The 15,040-nt window shown below is 52.6% G+C and overlaps 5 protein-coding genes across 5 annotated transcripts; all 5 read left to right on the forward strand.

Moving 5' to 3' along the window:
- Positions 1-879: 879 nt before the first annotated feature.
- On the forward strand, positions 880-2,508 carry ERG6_1 (Delta(24)-sterol C-methyltransferase; the record flags this gene model as incomplete). The annotated part of the gene is made up of 4 exons (XM_049327558.1): positions 880-947; positions 1,027-2,083; positions 2,133-2,309; positions 2,356-2,508. The coding sequence occupies 4 exons, from the start codon at positions 880-882 to the stop codon at positions 2,506-2,508; spliced, it is 1,455 nt and encodes a 484-aa protein (XP_049193703.1).
- Positions 2,509-3,352: 844 nt separating this feature from the next.
- Positions 3,353-4,225, forward strand: J4E83_000598 (uncharacterized protein; the record flags this gene model as incomplete). Its single annotated transcript, XM_049327559.1, has 3 exons — positions 3,353-3,580; positions 3,633-3,704; positions 3,755-4,225. The coding sequence occupies 3 exons, from the start codon at positions 3,353-3,355 to the stop codon at positions 4,223-4,225; spliced, it is 771 nt and encodes a 256-aa protein (XP_049193704.1).
- A 580-nt stretch (positions 4,226-4,805) lies between these two features.
- On the forward strand, positions 4,806-6,645 carry J4E83_000599 (uncharacterized protein; the record flags this gene model as incomplete). Its single annotated transcript, XM_049327560.1, has 6 exons — positions 4,806-4,911; positions 4,964-5,007; positions 5,087-5,180; positions 5,236-5,290; positions 5,357-6,449; positions 6,499-6,645. The coding sequence occupies 6 exons, from the start codon at positions 4,806-4,808 to the stop codon at positions 6,643-6,645; spliced, it is 1,539 nt and encodes a 512-aa protein (XP_049193705.1).
- A 1,206-nt stretch (positions 6,646-7,851) lies between these two features.
- J4E83_000600 (uncharacterized protein) lies at positions 7,852-10,983 on the forward strand (the record flags this gene model as incomplete). The annotated part of the gene is made up of 4 exons (XM_049327561.1): positions 7,852-7,932; positions 7,999-8,553; positions 8,600-9,334; positions 9,394-10,983. The coding sequence occupies 4 exons, from the start codon at positions 7,852-7,854 to the stop codon at positions 10,981-10,983; spliced, it is 2,961 nt and encodes a 986-aa protein (XP_049193706.1).
- A 2,848-nt stretch (positions 10,984-13,831) lies between these two features.
- J4E83_000601 (uncharacterized protein) lies at positions 13,832-14,873 on the forward strand (the record flags this gene model as incomplete). The annotated part of the gene is made up of 3 exons (XM_049327562.1): positions 13,832-14,030; positions 14,086-14,768; positions 14,829-14,873. The coding sequence occupies 3 exons, from the start codon at positions 13,832-13,834 to the stop codon at positions 14,871-14,873; spliced, it is 927 nt and encodes a 308-aa protein (XP_049193707.1).
- Positions 14,874-15,040: the final 167 nt, after the last annotated feature.

A 15,040-nucleotide genomic window follows, 5' to 3' on the forward strand; every position in this document is an offset into this window, starting at 1 on the left:
GCATTTGGAGCATTATTCGTATTCAGTGGGTTGGGGAGGCATCGCATTGATGATAGATGTGGCGGGGACATTCAGCCGGGTAAGAGCAGAGCGAGCTGGACATTTCATCTTGAGCGTCAGTATTGCCATCGAGGTCAATCGTCATACCTGAGTGGCGTGGAATCTTGGTATCACCAGGGTTATGCAACTTCCAAGGAGTGTGTGTATTCAGATGCATGTGGGCTCAGCGACCTCACGGAGGACAGAGAGGAGTCTCGCCCACATCCAAGGTTGAAAAGCTACTGATGAGGGCAAAAGTTGATCAGAATACCCGCCCATCTTCGTCTGGTGCTGTACGATTCATATTTCAGGGTAGACTTATAGAATGTCTAGACTAGAATGTTTGTTGAGCAAGAATACCCTCTGCCACAAAGCCATTGTGTCTGCCGACCTGGATGTTTGTTCACTTGGCCATAGAGAAGGAGACCAGCTCGATGTGCAGCGCAACAAAAATGGAAAAAGAGCTGCAATGTAGACTGAATACCATCATCGACCCCACCAATCTCACCAATTCTACAGGGCTGTTCGACGCCGGAAATCCAGATGCATCGTTCGGTGTTTTCGGTGTTTCTCATCCCTGATCCGAGGGGAAGGTGCAGACAGCGGGTTGCTAAGGCCGTGCGCTACAGGGTCCAATTGTTGTAATTTGCGGAGACGCTCCCATACTTCACACATCGCGCGCCCAAAACACACTTCAACTCGCGGGTAAAGGTGTGATAATTTCTCCTTCTTGGATTCTTTCTCCTGTCGCCGAATTGGTCCACCTATTGCGACAACACAACACGTGTCGACCCATCCGCCTCTACCCCCCAATCCACGACTCCTTTCCTTCCGCCCATCATGCCGAGCCCTCTGAGCATGCTCTACTACGTCGTCCACCCCAATGAGCTACGGTCTATCATTCAATGGTGAGATACGACGCATCGCGACTTCTCTGCTCGCCTCCGGAGATCTGCGCAAACCTGAGCATTACTAACAACTTTCTAGGAAGGTATGGCACAACGCAGTACACGAGCGCGACGAATCGAAAGAATGCGAATCCCTCAAACGATGCTTCCACTTCCTCAACAAGACAAGCCGAAGTTTTGCCGCCGTTATCCTCGAACTGCACCCCGACCTTCTGGTGCCCGTCGCGCTATTCTACCTGGTCCTGCGCGGTTTGGACACAATCGAGGATGACATGACAATCCCTCTGGAGAAGAAGGAGCCGATCCTCCGCAACTTCGACGAGATTCTGGAGAAGGATGGGTGGAACTACACAGAGAACGGCCCCAACGAGAAGGACAGGCAGCTTCTGGTTGAGTTCAACGTGGTGATTGAGGAGTTCAAGAAGATCAAGCCCGTCTACCAGGACATCATCAAGGACATTACCAAGAAAATGGGCAACGGCATGGCAGACTACGCGAACAACGCCGAGTTCAACGCCGGCGTCAACACCATCAAGGACTACGAACTGTACTGCCATTACGTCGCAGGTCTGGTTGGTGAGGGTTGCACGCGCCTCTTCGTTGAGGCTGGTCTCGCGAACGCTGCGCTGCTCAAGAGACCGGAACTGATGGAGTCCATGGGTCAATTCCTCCAGCAGGTCAACATCACTCGTGACATCAAGGAGGATCTGGACGATGGACGACGATTCTGGCCTAGGGAGATCTGGTCGAAACACGTGGATAAGTTTGAGGATCTCTTCAAGCCCGAGAACAAGCAGCAGGCCCTGAACTGTAGCTCAGAGATGATCCTGACTGCACTCACTCGGGCAGACGACTGCTTGTACTACCTGGCAGGTCTCCGAGAGCAGAGTGTGTTCAACTTCTGCGCTATCCCACAGTCCATGGCCATCGCGACGCTCGAGACCTGCTTCCAGAACTATGCTCTTTTCCAGAAGAACGTCAAGATCACCAAGGGCGAGGCGTGTCAGTTGATGGTTGAGTCGACACAGAACCTGCAGCTTGTCTGCGAGGTCTTCAGGCGATATGCTCGCAAGATTGCGAGGAAGAACAACCCCCACGACCCCAACTTCCTCAAGATCAGCATCACCCTCGGAAGGGCAAGTCAAGACTGGTCCAGCTGAATGTACTCATACTAACAAATCCCAGATTGAGCAATTCATCGAGTCGATATTCCCGTCGCAACAGCCACCAGTGGACAAGAAGGCACCTGCCACCATCGAGGAGGCGGAGCGGAAACGGAAGGAGGACTCCGAGGCCAACTGGGACTTGGTCTACATTGTCGCCGCTGTCATTGGTACAGTTCTGGTCATCACATTTTTCATGGTACGTATCCCGACTATGCTGCTTTGACCTTGCTAACAGCTTTTAGCTCTTCGTCGCCTGGCTCTGTGGTGCTCGCTTCGATATCGCTTACGAACAATTCAAGATGGAGTTCGGCAAGCTGATGGGAGTCATGGGCCTCGACAAGACGCCTCAAGCGGTTACAGAAGTCCACGAGACGCTGAACAAGAGCGAACTATGAGCGTCTCCCACGATTCTATGTATCATACGGGCGACCAATATTGCCATTTAGGGAAACTGGGCATATATAACTTACTAATGTATACTTTTCGCGACATGTTTGAGCTCGACTGACGGTGAAGGTAATACCATAGCACGGATGTCAAATTCCAACCCTGCTCTTCCATAGCTGAGGTTGGGCCGTAGATGTGCTTATATTGAAACGCGTTTGCTCGGCGACGAGGCTGCTTGAGAGAAAGTTCATCGTGAACTTTGTTTCAAAGCAGTAACGTGGACATCGTATGAAAAAATCGAACACTTTTGGATACTAGAAACCCTCAAGATCTCTTCTTGCAGATTGTTGTTTGCAGCCGAACAGTAAAAAAGAAATTCTTGGCAACTCTTATTTCGTCTCCCTCTCGTACAATGTGCATGACTGAAAAGGTCAGCTAGTTCACATGCGCTGAAGTTAGTTCTGCTATGACATCAACCTGTTGCTTCTTTATGCCTTCACTGTGTCATCTCTGAAACTGCCCCGGGAGTGTAGCGCGAGGTCCGTGCCAAGCAAGCCTAAAGGGTTCACACGAATTGCGACTGCACTGCATATTCTGCCCGACAGACACGCCCGCCACAAACAGCCACCGCACACTCGACCTTTCCCTCACCCGCCGCAAGACAGGCAGCAAAAGCCCGCGACACGTCCCGTATAATCGCCCGGTGCGATTGCGACAGCCCCACCTTCACCTCATCCCGCCCACCACCAATCGCCTTAAATTACCACACGACCCGCTGCCATCGTTTTTGGAGCCTCTTTACCGCCCCATTACCACATACTCTCCCTAAAATCCCCAAACACAACCTCCACAATGGCCGAAGTTGCATCAGCATCGCACGCCAACCAGCAGGTGCCGCTGGACACGATCCCCATCTCGCCTACTGAGAACTCGGGCGAGGGCCAGGAACAATCCTCCACCACCAACTCCGGCGGCGAGGGCGAGATCCGCACCGTCTTCCACGACCCCGAGAACTTCAACGTCAAGCACCCGCTTATGAACACATGGACGCTGTGGTTCACCAAGCCCCCGAGCGGCAAGGTACGACAATGTCTGGCCTCGCCTATGGCTAGTTTCATGCTAACAGGTGCAGGGCGACAACTGGGCCGAGCTGCTGAAGGAAGTCATCTCGTTTGATTCGGTCGAGGAGTTCTGGGGCATCTACGTAAGTTGCGCTGCAGAGCAAGCGCAACCCGCAAGACTAACACTGGGCAGAACAACATCACCCCCACATCCGACCTCGCGCTCAAGTCCGACTACCACCTCTTCAAGAAGGGCATCAAGCCCGAGTGGGAAGACCCGCAGAACAAGCACGGCGGCAAATGGGCCTTCCAGTTCAGGGAGAAGAAGTCGGTCAACATCGATGCGCTCTGGCTCCATGTCATGCTCGCTGCCATCGGCGAGAACCTCGAGGATGAGGACGACAACGAGGTCATGGGTGTCGTCGTCAACGTGAGGCGAGGCTTCTACCGTATCGGTCTGTGGACACGCACCGTCGGCCGCGCCATCCCCGGTGATGCCGGCAAGGCCAGGACTCAGGAGAAGGGTAAGGAGATTCTGCTGAAGATCGGAAAGCGGTTCAAGCAGGCCCTCCAGCTGAAGGAGAACGACGTTGTCGAGTTCTCTGGCCACACCGAGGCTGCCAACGCGGGCAGCACTCGTGCGAAGGCCAAGTTCAGCGTCTAAAAGGTTCCACCGCACATCCAAGTCTGCCACACGATACTTGCTACTGGCAACATCCTCCGACGTCCTCGGACACACGGCGCACTCCACCCCTGGGCTGCATTTTCTCGATTTATTCCCTGTTTGGTCTAAAAGTATCTCACTTAACGGTTCATGATACACGGACTGGATTTCTAGCATGGCGTCTGCATGGGCGGCGAAGGGTGACACTGGGTTCTCCACATGAATCATACGGCCATGGCGGGTCTACCTCGAACGGGTGGGGTTTTGAGCTTGTATAGACTAGCTCTCTTATCTAGCATATCTACGAATGAGAGTGAACATATATTCGAAAAGCAATTATTTGCAGGCATAATTTTGTCACATCTACTACAGGACGAATGCAGAATCAATGCTCACGTACAAGTGACTGCCTGTCAAGGCGCTCGCATGGTCTTAGCGTGGTGACGTCGGCTGTGGCGGTGCAGCATTTTCACGGCGGGCAAGTGTAGCCCGCCGACGCGCGCCCAACCAACGCATATGCTCTTGATCTCTCCCACCACGCACCCAAGGTCACTCACATTCGTAACCCACATTCGTAACCATGGTCGTTGAGACTGCATACTACGACGCCTTAGGCGTGCCGCCCACCGCGACGGAACTCGAAATCAAGAAGGCGTACCGCAAGCTCGCTATTAAACTTCACCCCGGTACATTGCGCAACGACTCTCCTCCAAGGCCCGCGGACTGATTTTGGTGTAGACAAGAATCCCGGCGACGAGACAGCGCACGCAAAGTTCCAAGAAGTACGTTTATCACCAGACTAGAGTGTTTGGCGAGCCTACTCGTTGTTAAAAGAGGACTGCGGGGCTCACGGCGATACAGATTGGCGAGGCGTACCAAATACTCAGCGACGACCAGCTGCGCGCAGCATACGACAAATATGGCAAGGAGGGCGCGATGCCTAGTAGTGGATTCGGTACGGACAATACTTGGAGTAACGGTTGTAGGACACGCCGCTGACAACACAACAGAGGACCCTTCCGAGTTCTTCACCATGATCTTTGGTGGAGAGGCCTTCGTGGACTGGTAGGTCATACCTTGTGGCTCTCAGTAGCGATATCTATACTAGATCGAGAGAGCTGACACGCGCAGGATCGGGGAGATCTCGTTGATGAAGGACCTGACCAAGACCATGGAAATCTCTCAACGCGAGATGGAAGAAGAAGCAGCCGCCCAAGCAGAAGCTGAGAAGGTCGAAGCCGAGAAGAACCCAGCAGCTGCCGCAGCTGGTACTACCCCAGCCACTGGCACCACAGAGACCGCTGCCCCAAGTACTGCCGCTCAGGCCAAGGAAGCCGAAGCGGCAGCAGAGCGCGCAGCAGCACAGCCAGCAGATGCACCGCCCGTGTATGCCGAAGCACCTCCAGTATATGCTGAGAGCGCCGCCGAGTCCTCTACCGCGCCCAGAGCGGCATCGCCCCCATCCCGAACGAGCACGCCCAAAACACAAGGCATACCAATCCGCGCAGCTATCATGGACAAGTCGGAGGAAGACGCACGTATGGAGGCACAAGGTATGACCGATGCGGAGAAGGAGCTACGAGAGAAGCAGAAGAAGAAGGCTGGTCTCACCAAAGAGCAGCGGGAAGAGCTCGCGGCCTATGAGATGGAGCGTAAAAAGATTCGCGACGAACGTGTTTCGAACCTCGCCAAGAAGCTTGTCGACCGTATCTCCGTGTGGACTGAAACTGACAAGGCGACCGATGTCACCGCTGCCTTCAAGGAGAAGATTCACCTTGAGATCGAGAACCTCAAGATGGAGTCATTTGGTCTTGAAATCCTTCACGCCATTGGTGCCACATACATCATGAAGGCTTCCTCGTTCCTCAAGTCGCAAAAGTTCCTCGGGATTTCTGGCTTCTTCTCACGCATCAAGGACAAGGGAACACTCGTCAAGGACACCTGGTCCACTATGTCTGCTGCCATAGACGCACAGCTTACCATGGAGGAGATGGCTAAGCTAGAGGAGCAAGGTGGCGAGGCATGGACAGATGAGAAAAAGGCTGAGTACGAGAAGAGGGTTACTGGCAAGATTCTCGCCGCAGCCTGGAGGGGAAGCAAGTTCGAGATTCAGAGCGTACTGCGAGACGTGTGCGATACTGTCCTCAATGATAAGAAAATCAAGCTAGAGAAGCGAGTGGAGCGAGCACACGCTCTGATGATTATCGGAGAGATGTTCCAGAAGGTATGTCCAATACCCGCGCATCAGACAAGTGAATACTGACCAGATGCAGGCGGAACGCGACCCCGAAGAAGAAGGCGACTTCATGGCCTTTGAGCAACTTATGGCCGAAGCCGCCGCTAAGAAGGACGCCAAAGCCGATAAGCATCATCACCACCACGACAAGAAAGAGAAGGAGAAGAAGAAGGAGAAGGCATGAGAGTAAAAAATCACCTCTGCACTTTTCCCCGCAACTTTGCATACCCCCTCCTTCTTTTTCTTTCGGTGTTCGTGATATCCATAGATTCGTTTCTTTCTAGGGTGGAAATGGGGGCTTGCTAGAGACGTGCATCGCGTGTCTACTGACGTTCGCGATGGAGACTGTTTGGGGTGACATGTGTTGCATGTTTGGCGATGGTTAGCGTGCGCGTGGATGGATGGACATAAGATTAGGGTTGGCTTGAGTGGGCAGCAAGCTTAGGTCGGCTTTTGAACGTATACGATGCTGTTCTGTCCACGTATTGTTGTGTTACTCATTTGAAATGCGATTAACAGCTATACTTCTTGTCTTGCATCCGCTCACGACTTCATTCACGTCCCTGTAAAGGTAGACCCTATACACTAGAAAGGTCTGCACTGCCTCTATAGCATCTTTCTAGTGCGACTTCCCGTGCACATGCGCCTGCTGCGTAGCCTTTGCGCTGGAACAGATTGGTCTGGAACGATGACGTAGCGATACGATCCGCTTCGCTCCACCCATTTCGTCCCACTTGGTCACATCAGAAGTCCATCACAGCACTGCACTCGAGCTGATCATCATCTGGGCTACATCAATGCGATAGGCGTTATCGCACATTCAATTTCTGCTACTTTGGGGGACCCTGCCAAGTCCACTACAAGATACATGCAGTAATAGTGCACCAAAAATTTTCGGTCCCAAGTCTCGACCATGCAAACTAGCATGACCCCACGAAACAACTATTTTTAGGCTTCGGCTTTAGACAGAAGCCCAGATCGTATTGCACCTCGCACGATGATGCCAGCAGCGCTCAAAGCTTCTGACGCGGACTGTTTCTTTGACGGCCACAGACAGTGTTTGAGGCCCACAAGTTAGCGGCGGGAATGACGTCGTTTCGGCGGCGACGAGCGGAAGAAAGAGTGTTCTAGCACCCTGATGCGCCTTCCCAACAAAGAGCATCTGGGGGATCGTTACGCGTCCGGAGTTTATTGGGAGGGTCTGGTCTTTGCTGCGTGGATCTAATTAGGCTTTCTCATGTGAACATTATTCCCTGGGTGACTTTTCTTTTCTCTTGTCCAACCACACCACGACCTTTTTTCTCATTCGCTGCATTTTCGAGTTCTTGGGACCGAACATTACAGCGACTTCTACTAAGTACATTCGTTTGAGGAGGAGGGAAGTTCCAGTATGGATGTCTGGAGGCGACAGAATGGCGAGAGTGGGACTGATAAGTTTCTCGATTTGATTGCGGATCCGTTCCAAGGCGAAGTAAGTACAGATCGACGACATACCATATGTTTACCGTCGCTCATGCGCATACTGACTATTGCGTAGATCCAAGAGAACTCGATTTACGCCGCTATTGTCTATTCCTTCGTTATTTCCGGTCTGCTGGTCGTGGTGTTCTGCTTCCTTCGACCCCGCAACTCGCGAGTCTACGCGCCACGAGCGAAACATGCCGATGAGAAACACCGACCGAAGCCTTTGGACAAGAAGCCATTGAGTTGGTTGTCTGCGGTTAGGGATGTGAAAGAGCAGGAGTTGGTGGACACTATTGGCCTGGATGCGGTCGTGTTTCTACGGTTCCTTCGAATGCTCCGGAACATCTTCATCGTGTTGACGGCTGTTGGTTGTGGCATTCTGATACCGGTCAATGTTGTGGGGGGTTCGCCGCTGTACAAGCAGTGGAAAGAGATACCGACGCTGATGAAGTTCACTCCGCAGTATATCTTTGGAAGGAAGTTTTGGGCGTACGTTGTGGTGGCGTATATCATCCAGGGGACTGTTTGCTTCTTCCTTTGGTGGAACTACAGGGCCATTCTGAAGCTTAGGCGCGCGTATTTCAATACCCAGGAATACAAGTCCAGTTTGCATTCGCGAACGCTACTGGTAAGTATCACTAATACCTTCCAGGGATCAAGCTGACATCAGACAGCTAACACACATTCCCGAATCATCGCGGACCGACGCTGGGCTTGTCGAGCTTGTCGAGCAGGCGAAGCCTATCGATAGTATACCCCGGACAGTAATTGGACGCAATGTCAAGGATTTGCCCAAGCTAATTGAGGCGCATGATGATGCTGTCCGCCTACTCGAGAAGCATCTGGCTGAGTACCTGAGTAACCCGAATAAGCTACCCGCCAAGCGCCCGACGTGCAAGGCTATGAAAGACGATCAGGCAGTCCATGGCAAAGGAAAACTAGATGCGATCGATTACCTCACGGACCGAATTTCTAGGCTGGAGACAACGATCAAGGAAGTGCGGGAGGGTGTCGATATGCGAAACCCGATGCCATATGGATTCGCATCCTACGCACATATCGAGGATGCGCATGCAGTTGCGTATGCGACGAAGAAGAAGGGTCCCGCTGGCTGCGATGTTTACCTTGCGCCCAAACCCCACGACCTGCTCTGGCAGAATCTTCCGATGACACGGAGAACTCGCAGGATACGCGCCTTCTGGGACGGTCTTTGGGTCGTCTTGTTCACCATCGCCTTCGTCGTGCCCAACATCTTGACTTCGGTTTTCCTGTCAGACTTCTCCCACTTGGGACTCGTTTGGCCAGCGTTCATGACGAATCTCCAAGCTCATCCCACTGGCTGGGCGATTGCGCAGGGTATCTTGGCTCCTTTGGTACAAACTCTAATGTATATGGGAGTACCCGTGGTGGTTAGTATACCCGCGAACCTTACTTGACGTGTAAGCTGACATGATATCCCCAATTCTAGTTTCGACGACTGTTCACGCACTCTGGAGATGTATCGAAGACATCCAGGGAACGCCATGTCACTGCTCGCCTCTACTCCTTCTTTGTGTTCAACAACCTCCTTGTCTTTTCCGTATTCGGTTCGGCCTGGCGGTTCGTGGCTGCGGTCATTGCTGCCCAGGATCAAGGCGTGTGGGAGGCCATCCAGGACGGTCATCTGTTCACCAAGGTTATGACTGGCTTGTGTAATGTGTCTACATTCTGGCTTACCTGGCAAATGCAACGCAACCTCGGTGCTGCTATCGATCTCTCGCAAGCTTGGATATTCGCTTGGTCCTGGATTCAGCGTACCTTCTTCTCACCAACTCCGCGGGAGCTCATCGAACTCAGTGCACCGCAACCATTCCCATATGCCGACTACTACAACAATTACCTCTTCGTATCGACGGTTGGTCTCTGCATGGGCACACTACAGCCTATCATCTTCCCGGTGACAGCCTTTTATATTGCCATGGATTCCGTCTTCAAGAAGTATCTGCTTCAGTACGTTTTCATCACCAAGACCGAATCGGGTGGTAGATTCTGGAAGCTCCTGGTCAATCGCATGCTTTTCGCGGTTTGTTTCGCAAACGCGGTCATCGCGTTGGTTGTTGGAGCAAACGGTGTCGGGTCGATTGATTTCGACAATGTTCAAGTGAGGACTGGTAACATGCTCTACGCAATGATCCCATTGCCGTTCTTACTATTCGGCTTCAAGTGGTACTGCAGGCGAGCTTTCGACGACAAACTGCTGTATTACTCAACGCTCCCCTATTCCGATGTCGAAGGCTCTCATTCCGTGGATCACCCGAAATCCAAGAAGAGCACCAAGGTCTCGTCCCGCTATGGTCATCCTGCGCTCTACAAGAAGCTGCTTACGCCAATGGTCCACGCAAAGTCTCAGCACCTCCTGAAAGAGGTATACGGGCACCGTTCAAATGCTGATCGTGACATCTTCGATGCACCTCACCGCCGTTCGACCGACCGTGCCATGCCATCCACACCAGGCTACGATCGATTCGGCGACTACTTCATGACCGAAATGGACACTCACCAGCCAGGCAAGCATGCGACTGGTGGAACGGAGATGCCGCACATGGAAGTGGTCACCGAGTCAGAGCTCGACTTTGAGAACTTCAAGAAGCGTGCGGAGTTCCGTGAGCAATTTGGAGGTGACGGGGAGCTATACGGCCGACCCGAGGACATGTCAAGGCCTGGCACTCCTTCTACGTTCACCACGCTCACCGAAATGGGTCCGTATGGACGCCGGGACTCACCGTCAGGGTCGAGGGCGTCAAGTCGAACTCGACTAGGAGATAAGGAGGAGCTAGAACAGGGGACAACATACGCTAAGGGGTACCAGAAGACGCCACGACCTGAGGAAGGCTTCGAAGAAGTTGGCATCGATGTCGACATTCCGGCGACGCCGTTTGACGCTGACGCCGTATTACACGGTACGACTAGCCGTCAGCCGCTTGTCAGTGCGGACGAAAGGGATGGTGGCGTGGAATATTTCAACCGTGGACCTCAAGAAGAGGATACGAGTTATGAGCGCTTTAGACATGTTGGATGATACTTGGTAGGATAGACAAAACACTATATCTAATCATAATGTTTGTATAACTATATGAATGGCTCCAAGATACAATGCAGTGTGATGTCAGTCTATTCTTCCGAGAAACATGCAGAGACTGGCTTCCATGATGCTTCCAATTGCGTCCCATCCCGATCCACTCACCCTGTGGTGGGTAAGCACTGAATCTGGATCCGATGGTATGTCACCGGTCACTTCGTCACCATCCCTCCCACGTGGACAACAAGACCGATGTGAGACCTAGTGAGTTTACCTCCCCGAGAAATCGAGAAACGAGAAAGCCACCGGTTACAGTAATGCTGAGTATGTGATTGGTACACGTGAGAAGCAATAACTATCCAAACAAAGAGCTTCGTCAGCACAAGATCCAGACAAAGAGCGTCTAAGCCCACGCCGTGGAACACAACACGACAGTAGTAAGGCCGACACGCCAAGAGCGGGAAGGCAGCCCGAGGGGGACACGGGTTGAGCAGGAACATTGGCGAGTGTACGACATAATACTCCGCCTCCGCCCACCCAAAGCTGGGCACACAAGTATACAAGACACCACGACGCTGCCTATGCGACAACAAGACCGACCAAGACCGTCGCATGAGAGGAGAAGGCGCCTCGCAAGCATAAGCCCGAATGCGACGGACCACGTGGAATCACTTGGCAGGGTTCTTGTGAGAAAGCAGTCGACAAAGCGCGACGTTCCGACGATAAGACCGATAGTCAGGTCATTTTGTACAGTACCTCGTCGACGAGATCTGAATATAGTGCCAAGATCGGCATGGTGATGCTGGGCGTGGTGTTGCAAGCAGCAGCGCTATAGGGTTGGCTGGTCACTGGGTTTCCGCGCGGCTCGCCGTTACAGCTAAGGGCAGGGAAGGGGGAGGCTTGCGTGCTTGGAATGCGGAGATTTCAAGGTTGCGAGTCGGACCGCGTCGTTTGGGTCAACGGCCGATTGTCGAGTGGGGTGAACGGCGGCGATCTTTGCTCCTTGCACGTGTACATGGTGGTGATCTTGGTAGTCGGGAAAGTAAGACGGTTAGTTGGGGTGTGTGGGAAGTGGTATGACTGTGATGGAATGATGATGGTGGTTGTGGCTACTGCTCAGGCTCACGTGGCGCGCAGGCTTACCGCGGCCGGTTACCTACCGTATCCGTATCCGGTGCCATGGGCGAGCAATTCTGTTCACCATCAAGCAATATCACCTCCATACGCGCCATCATCACGGCTTGGCGTCCGCGTACGCCGTGTACTATATGTATCTTTGCCTGCCAAGCCCCTCAAGATATGCCTCACGACAGCATCTAGATGTTGGTTTTCGGCCTGGAGGCGCAACGAGAAACGCATTGGAGACTCGCCTCCCTTTCTTCATTGCCTCATTTCGAGTTAGCCACGCACTCACGATGACCCCACAGTTTCACAAGTGGACTGATCTCGCGAGTGCAAAGGAGCATGTGGGCGAACGCTTGATCGGTTTGATCACAACCTGATACAGTAGCAGCGGTGTGCGACCTATCGCATCGACGACGACTTTCGCTCTTGGTTCGGCCACTTGGAAACCATGGATAAAATACACCAGGCTGCGCATCCCTGTCGCACGTCGTAAAGCAGAGCCTCGAATATGCCTGGAGGGCTTCGCCAAGCGACGTGTCCAGAAAGCGCGCTTTCTGCAGGCGTTTCAGCTCCTTCGGGGTAATTTGCTACTCAGTACCATCATGTGGCGAAGCCAGGTCGACGGCTTTTCGGCTGCCTTGCTTTGCAGTGCTTGGGGTTATTTTGGAGAAATCACACGATTCTTGGACTTGGCGCGCGAGAATGTGGAGAAAGTTCTTGGACGAAGGATTGGAGTAGGTGGTTATGTCGACTAATTATTTCAGGGTTTCTTGCGCAATTGGGACAACGGTGCATCAGCATCATTCGGCACTGTACCGATGAACCTTTTTTTGGGCACAGATCTCATGGCTTTGCTATCTGTCATCTCAGAGCACGTCCAACTTACCCGTCAGCATAGGGTCCAACATGGACCTTGCTCGCTTCCGACAGGCAGGACGGCTGTCAACGTCTCAGCATACCAAGCAAATGTCACAAGTCTTGACCCCTGTTTAGCCCCTCAATATCGTTCTGGGCGACTCCTTAACCACATACTCGACTTGGCACCTACCTGTAATGGAAATTTCCCGCTCCTTCCTCGCATGTCTTGTATACACTGGCTAAGAAATGGCGTTCTGGAGGTCTCTTGACGTATGACTTGGTCTTCTTGGCCTGCGCGTCTAGTTTGCGGAGGATTTTCGTTGCAAGGTAGAGACATGCGACCGGCCGGAACGAGTTTGAGCGAGGAGCGTTTTTGTACAGCATTGCTCATGGATTGTAGGTATATCTTGTGCTTAGCTCTGCATCTCAAGCCTTCTAGTTGACATTCTAGCCGCCTTTTCCGTTCTTCCATCTTGTTCGTTCTAATACGGTCCGTTTTTGCCGCCGAACTCCTCCTTGTACCTACTTTCTCTTTGGCTCAGCCTCCAGGTGTTCGGGCTTATTCGGGTCTTGTCCTTCTCTTGCCTTTCTTGTAATACGACTAGGTTGATCCTGTCTTGCTCTTATACTCCACATTCGTTCGTGTTGCACGGTCGACATCAGCATCCGCTACCAAGGCATCTTGCGCGTACTCTTGTCTAATCTCTTGTACTGAGGCATACACGATCTTGTCTTTTTGCTTAAGAACGACCCGTCCCGCAGTGTGTTTTAGAAACATCAGCAGCAGCCTTTCACATTCCTTCAGTGTTCTTTTTACAGCACCCTTCACTCTTTACAGTCAGTCCAGTCCAGTACATCGCTCATCATGCTTTTCTCCGCACTCCTCCTTGCGTCGACCGCATCCGCGACCTGCCTTCACGGCCTCTCCAAGTTCAAGCGCGCAGACACCGTTGAAGTCAACACCTTTGGTTATGGACCCATGAACGGACCCTTCAACTGGGCTTCACTTGCTCCTGAGAACGAAGCATGCAAGTCTGGCACGAACCAGTCTCCTATCAACATTGGTATGTCTCTCTACTTCTCGATTGCCCAAAGATCTTCCACTAATACCCTCACCAGATGCCACCATCACCGCCGCCTCCGGCCGCCCCGTCCTCGACATCCCCGACGCGGAAGTAATCTTCGAGAACCTCGGAACGACCATCGAAGTCGTCGTCAACGGCACAACCAGCTACGCGGGCACCAACTTCCGCCTCGTCCAATTCCACATGCACACCCCCTCGGAGCACCACATCAACGACGAATACTTCCCCTTGGAGATCCACATGGTGCACCAGGGCGTCGACGACGAAAGCCAACTCGCCGTCATCGCGCTCATGTTCGAGATCTCCTCCGGCGACTCCGCTTCCATGATCCAATCGCTGTCCTCCTCGCTCGCCGATATCGCCACACCGGGCACCAAGACCACCATCTCTTCCGGCATCGACTTCACCGACGTTGTTGAGACGCTCAAGACCTCTGATATCCAGACGTACAGCGGTTCGCTTACCACCCCTCCTTGCGCCGAGGGCGTTACTTTCCTCATTGTCAAGGACCCTCTTCCCGTCTCTGTTGAGGACTTCAACGCTATCAAGAAGATTGTCAAGTTCAACTCCCGTTTCATCCAGAACACCCTCGGTGGAGAGAACATCTTGGAGATTGGTGCTGCTGCTGGTAACACTTCGATCCCTCCTGCTCAGAACGCTACGCCTCGTGCCACCAACGTTGAGATCAATGCTGATCTGGGCCTTCTTGATGCTAAGGTATGCTCTTCCCTCCCTGCCATGCTTTTGTCAGATCACATGTACTAATTCGTTGCCCAGGTTACTGTCGGTACTCCTATTCAAAGGCGTGTACGCAAGTACTAAATGTAATTTCCTTTCTCATTAGAAGATCGTGTCGCATGGTTGCGGAGTGAGTGGTGTTGTAGTGAGTTGTGGACAACTCAGATTTTCATTTCTTCTTTGATTATTTCGCATTTACACAGAGAGTGGTGGAGTGATACCAGCTTTCCTTTTCCTTTAGTCTACTAGAT

Source organism: Alternaria metachromatica (genome assembly GCF_023757995.1).
Source record: "Alternaria metachromatica strain BMP 0045 chromosome Unknown scaffold_1, whole genome shotgun sequence".
In the NCBI taxonomy this organism is placed as follows: domain Eukaryota; kingdom Fungi; phylum Ascomycota; class Dothideomycetes; order Pleosporales; family Pleosporaceae; genus Alternaria; species Alternaria metachromatica.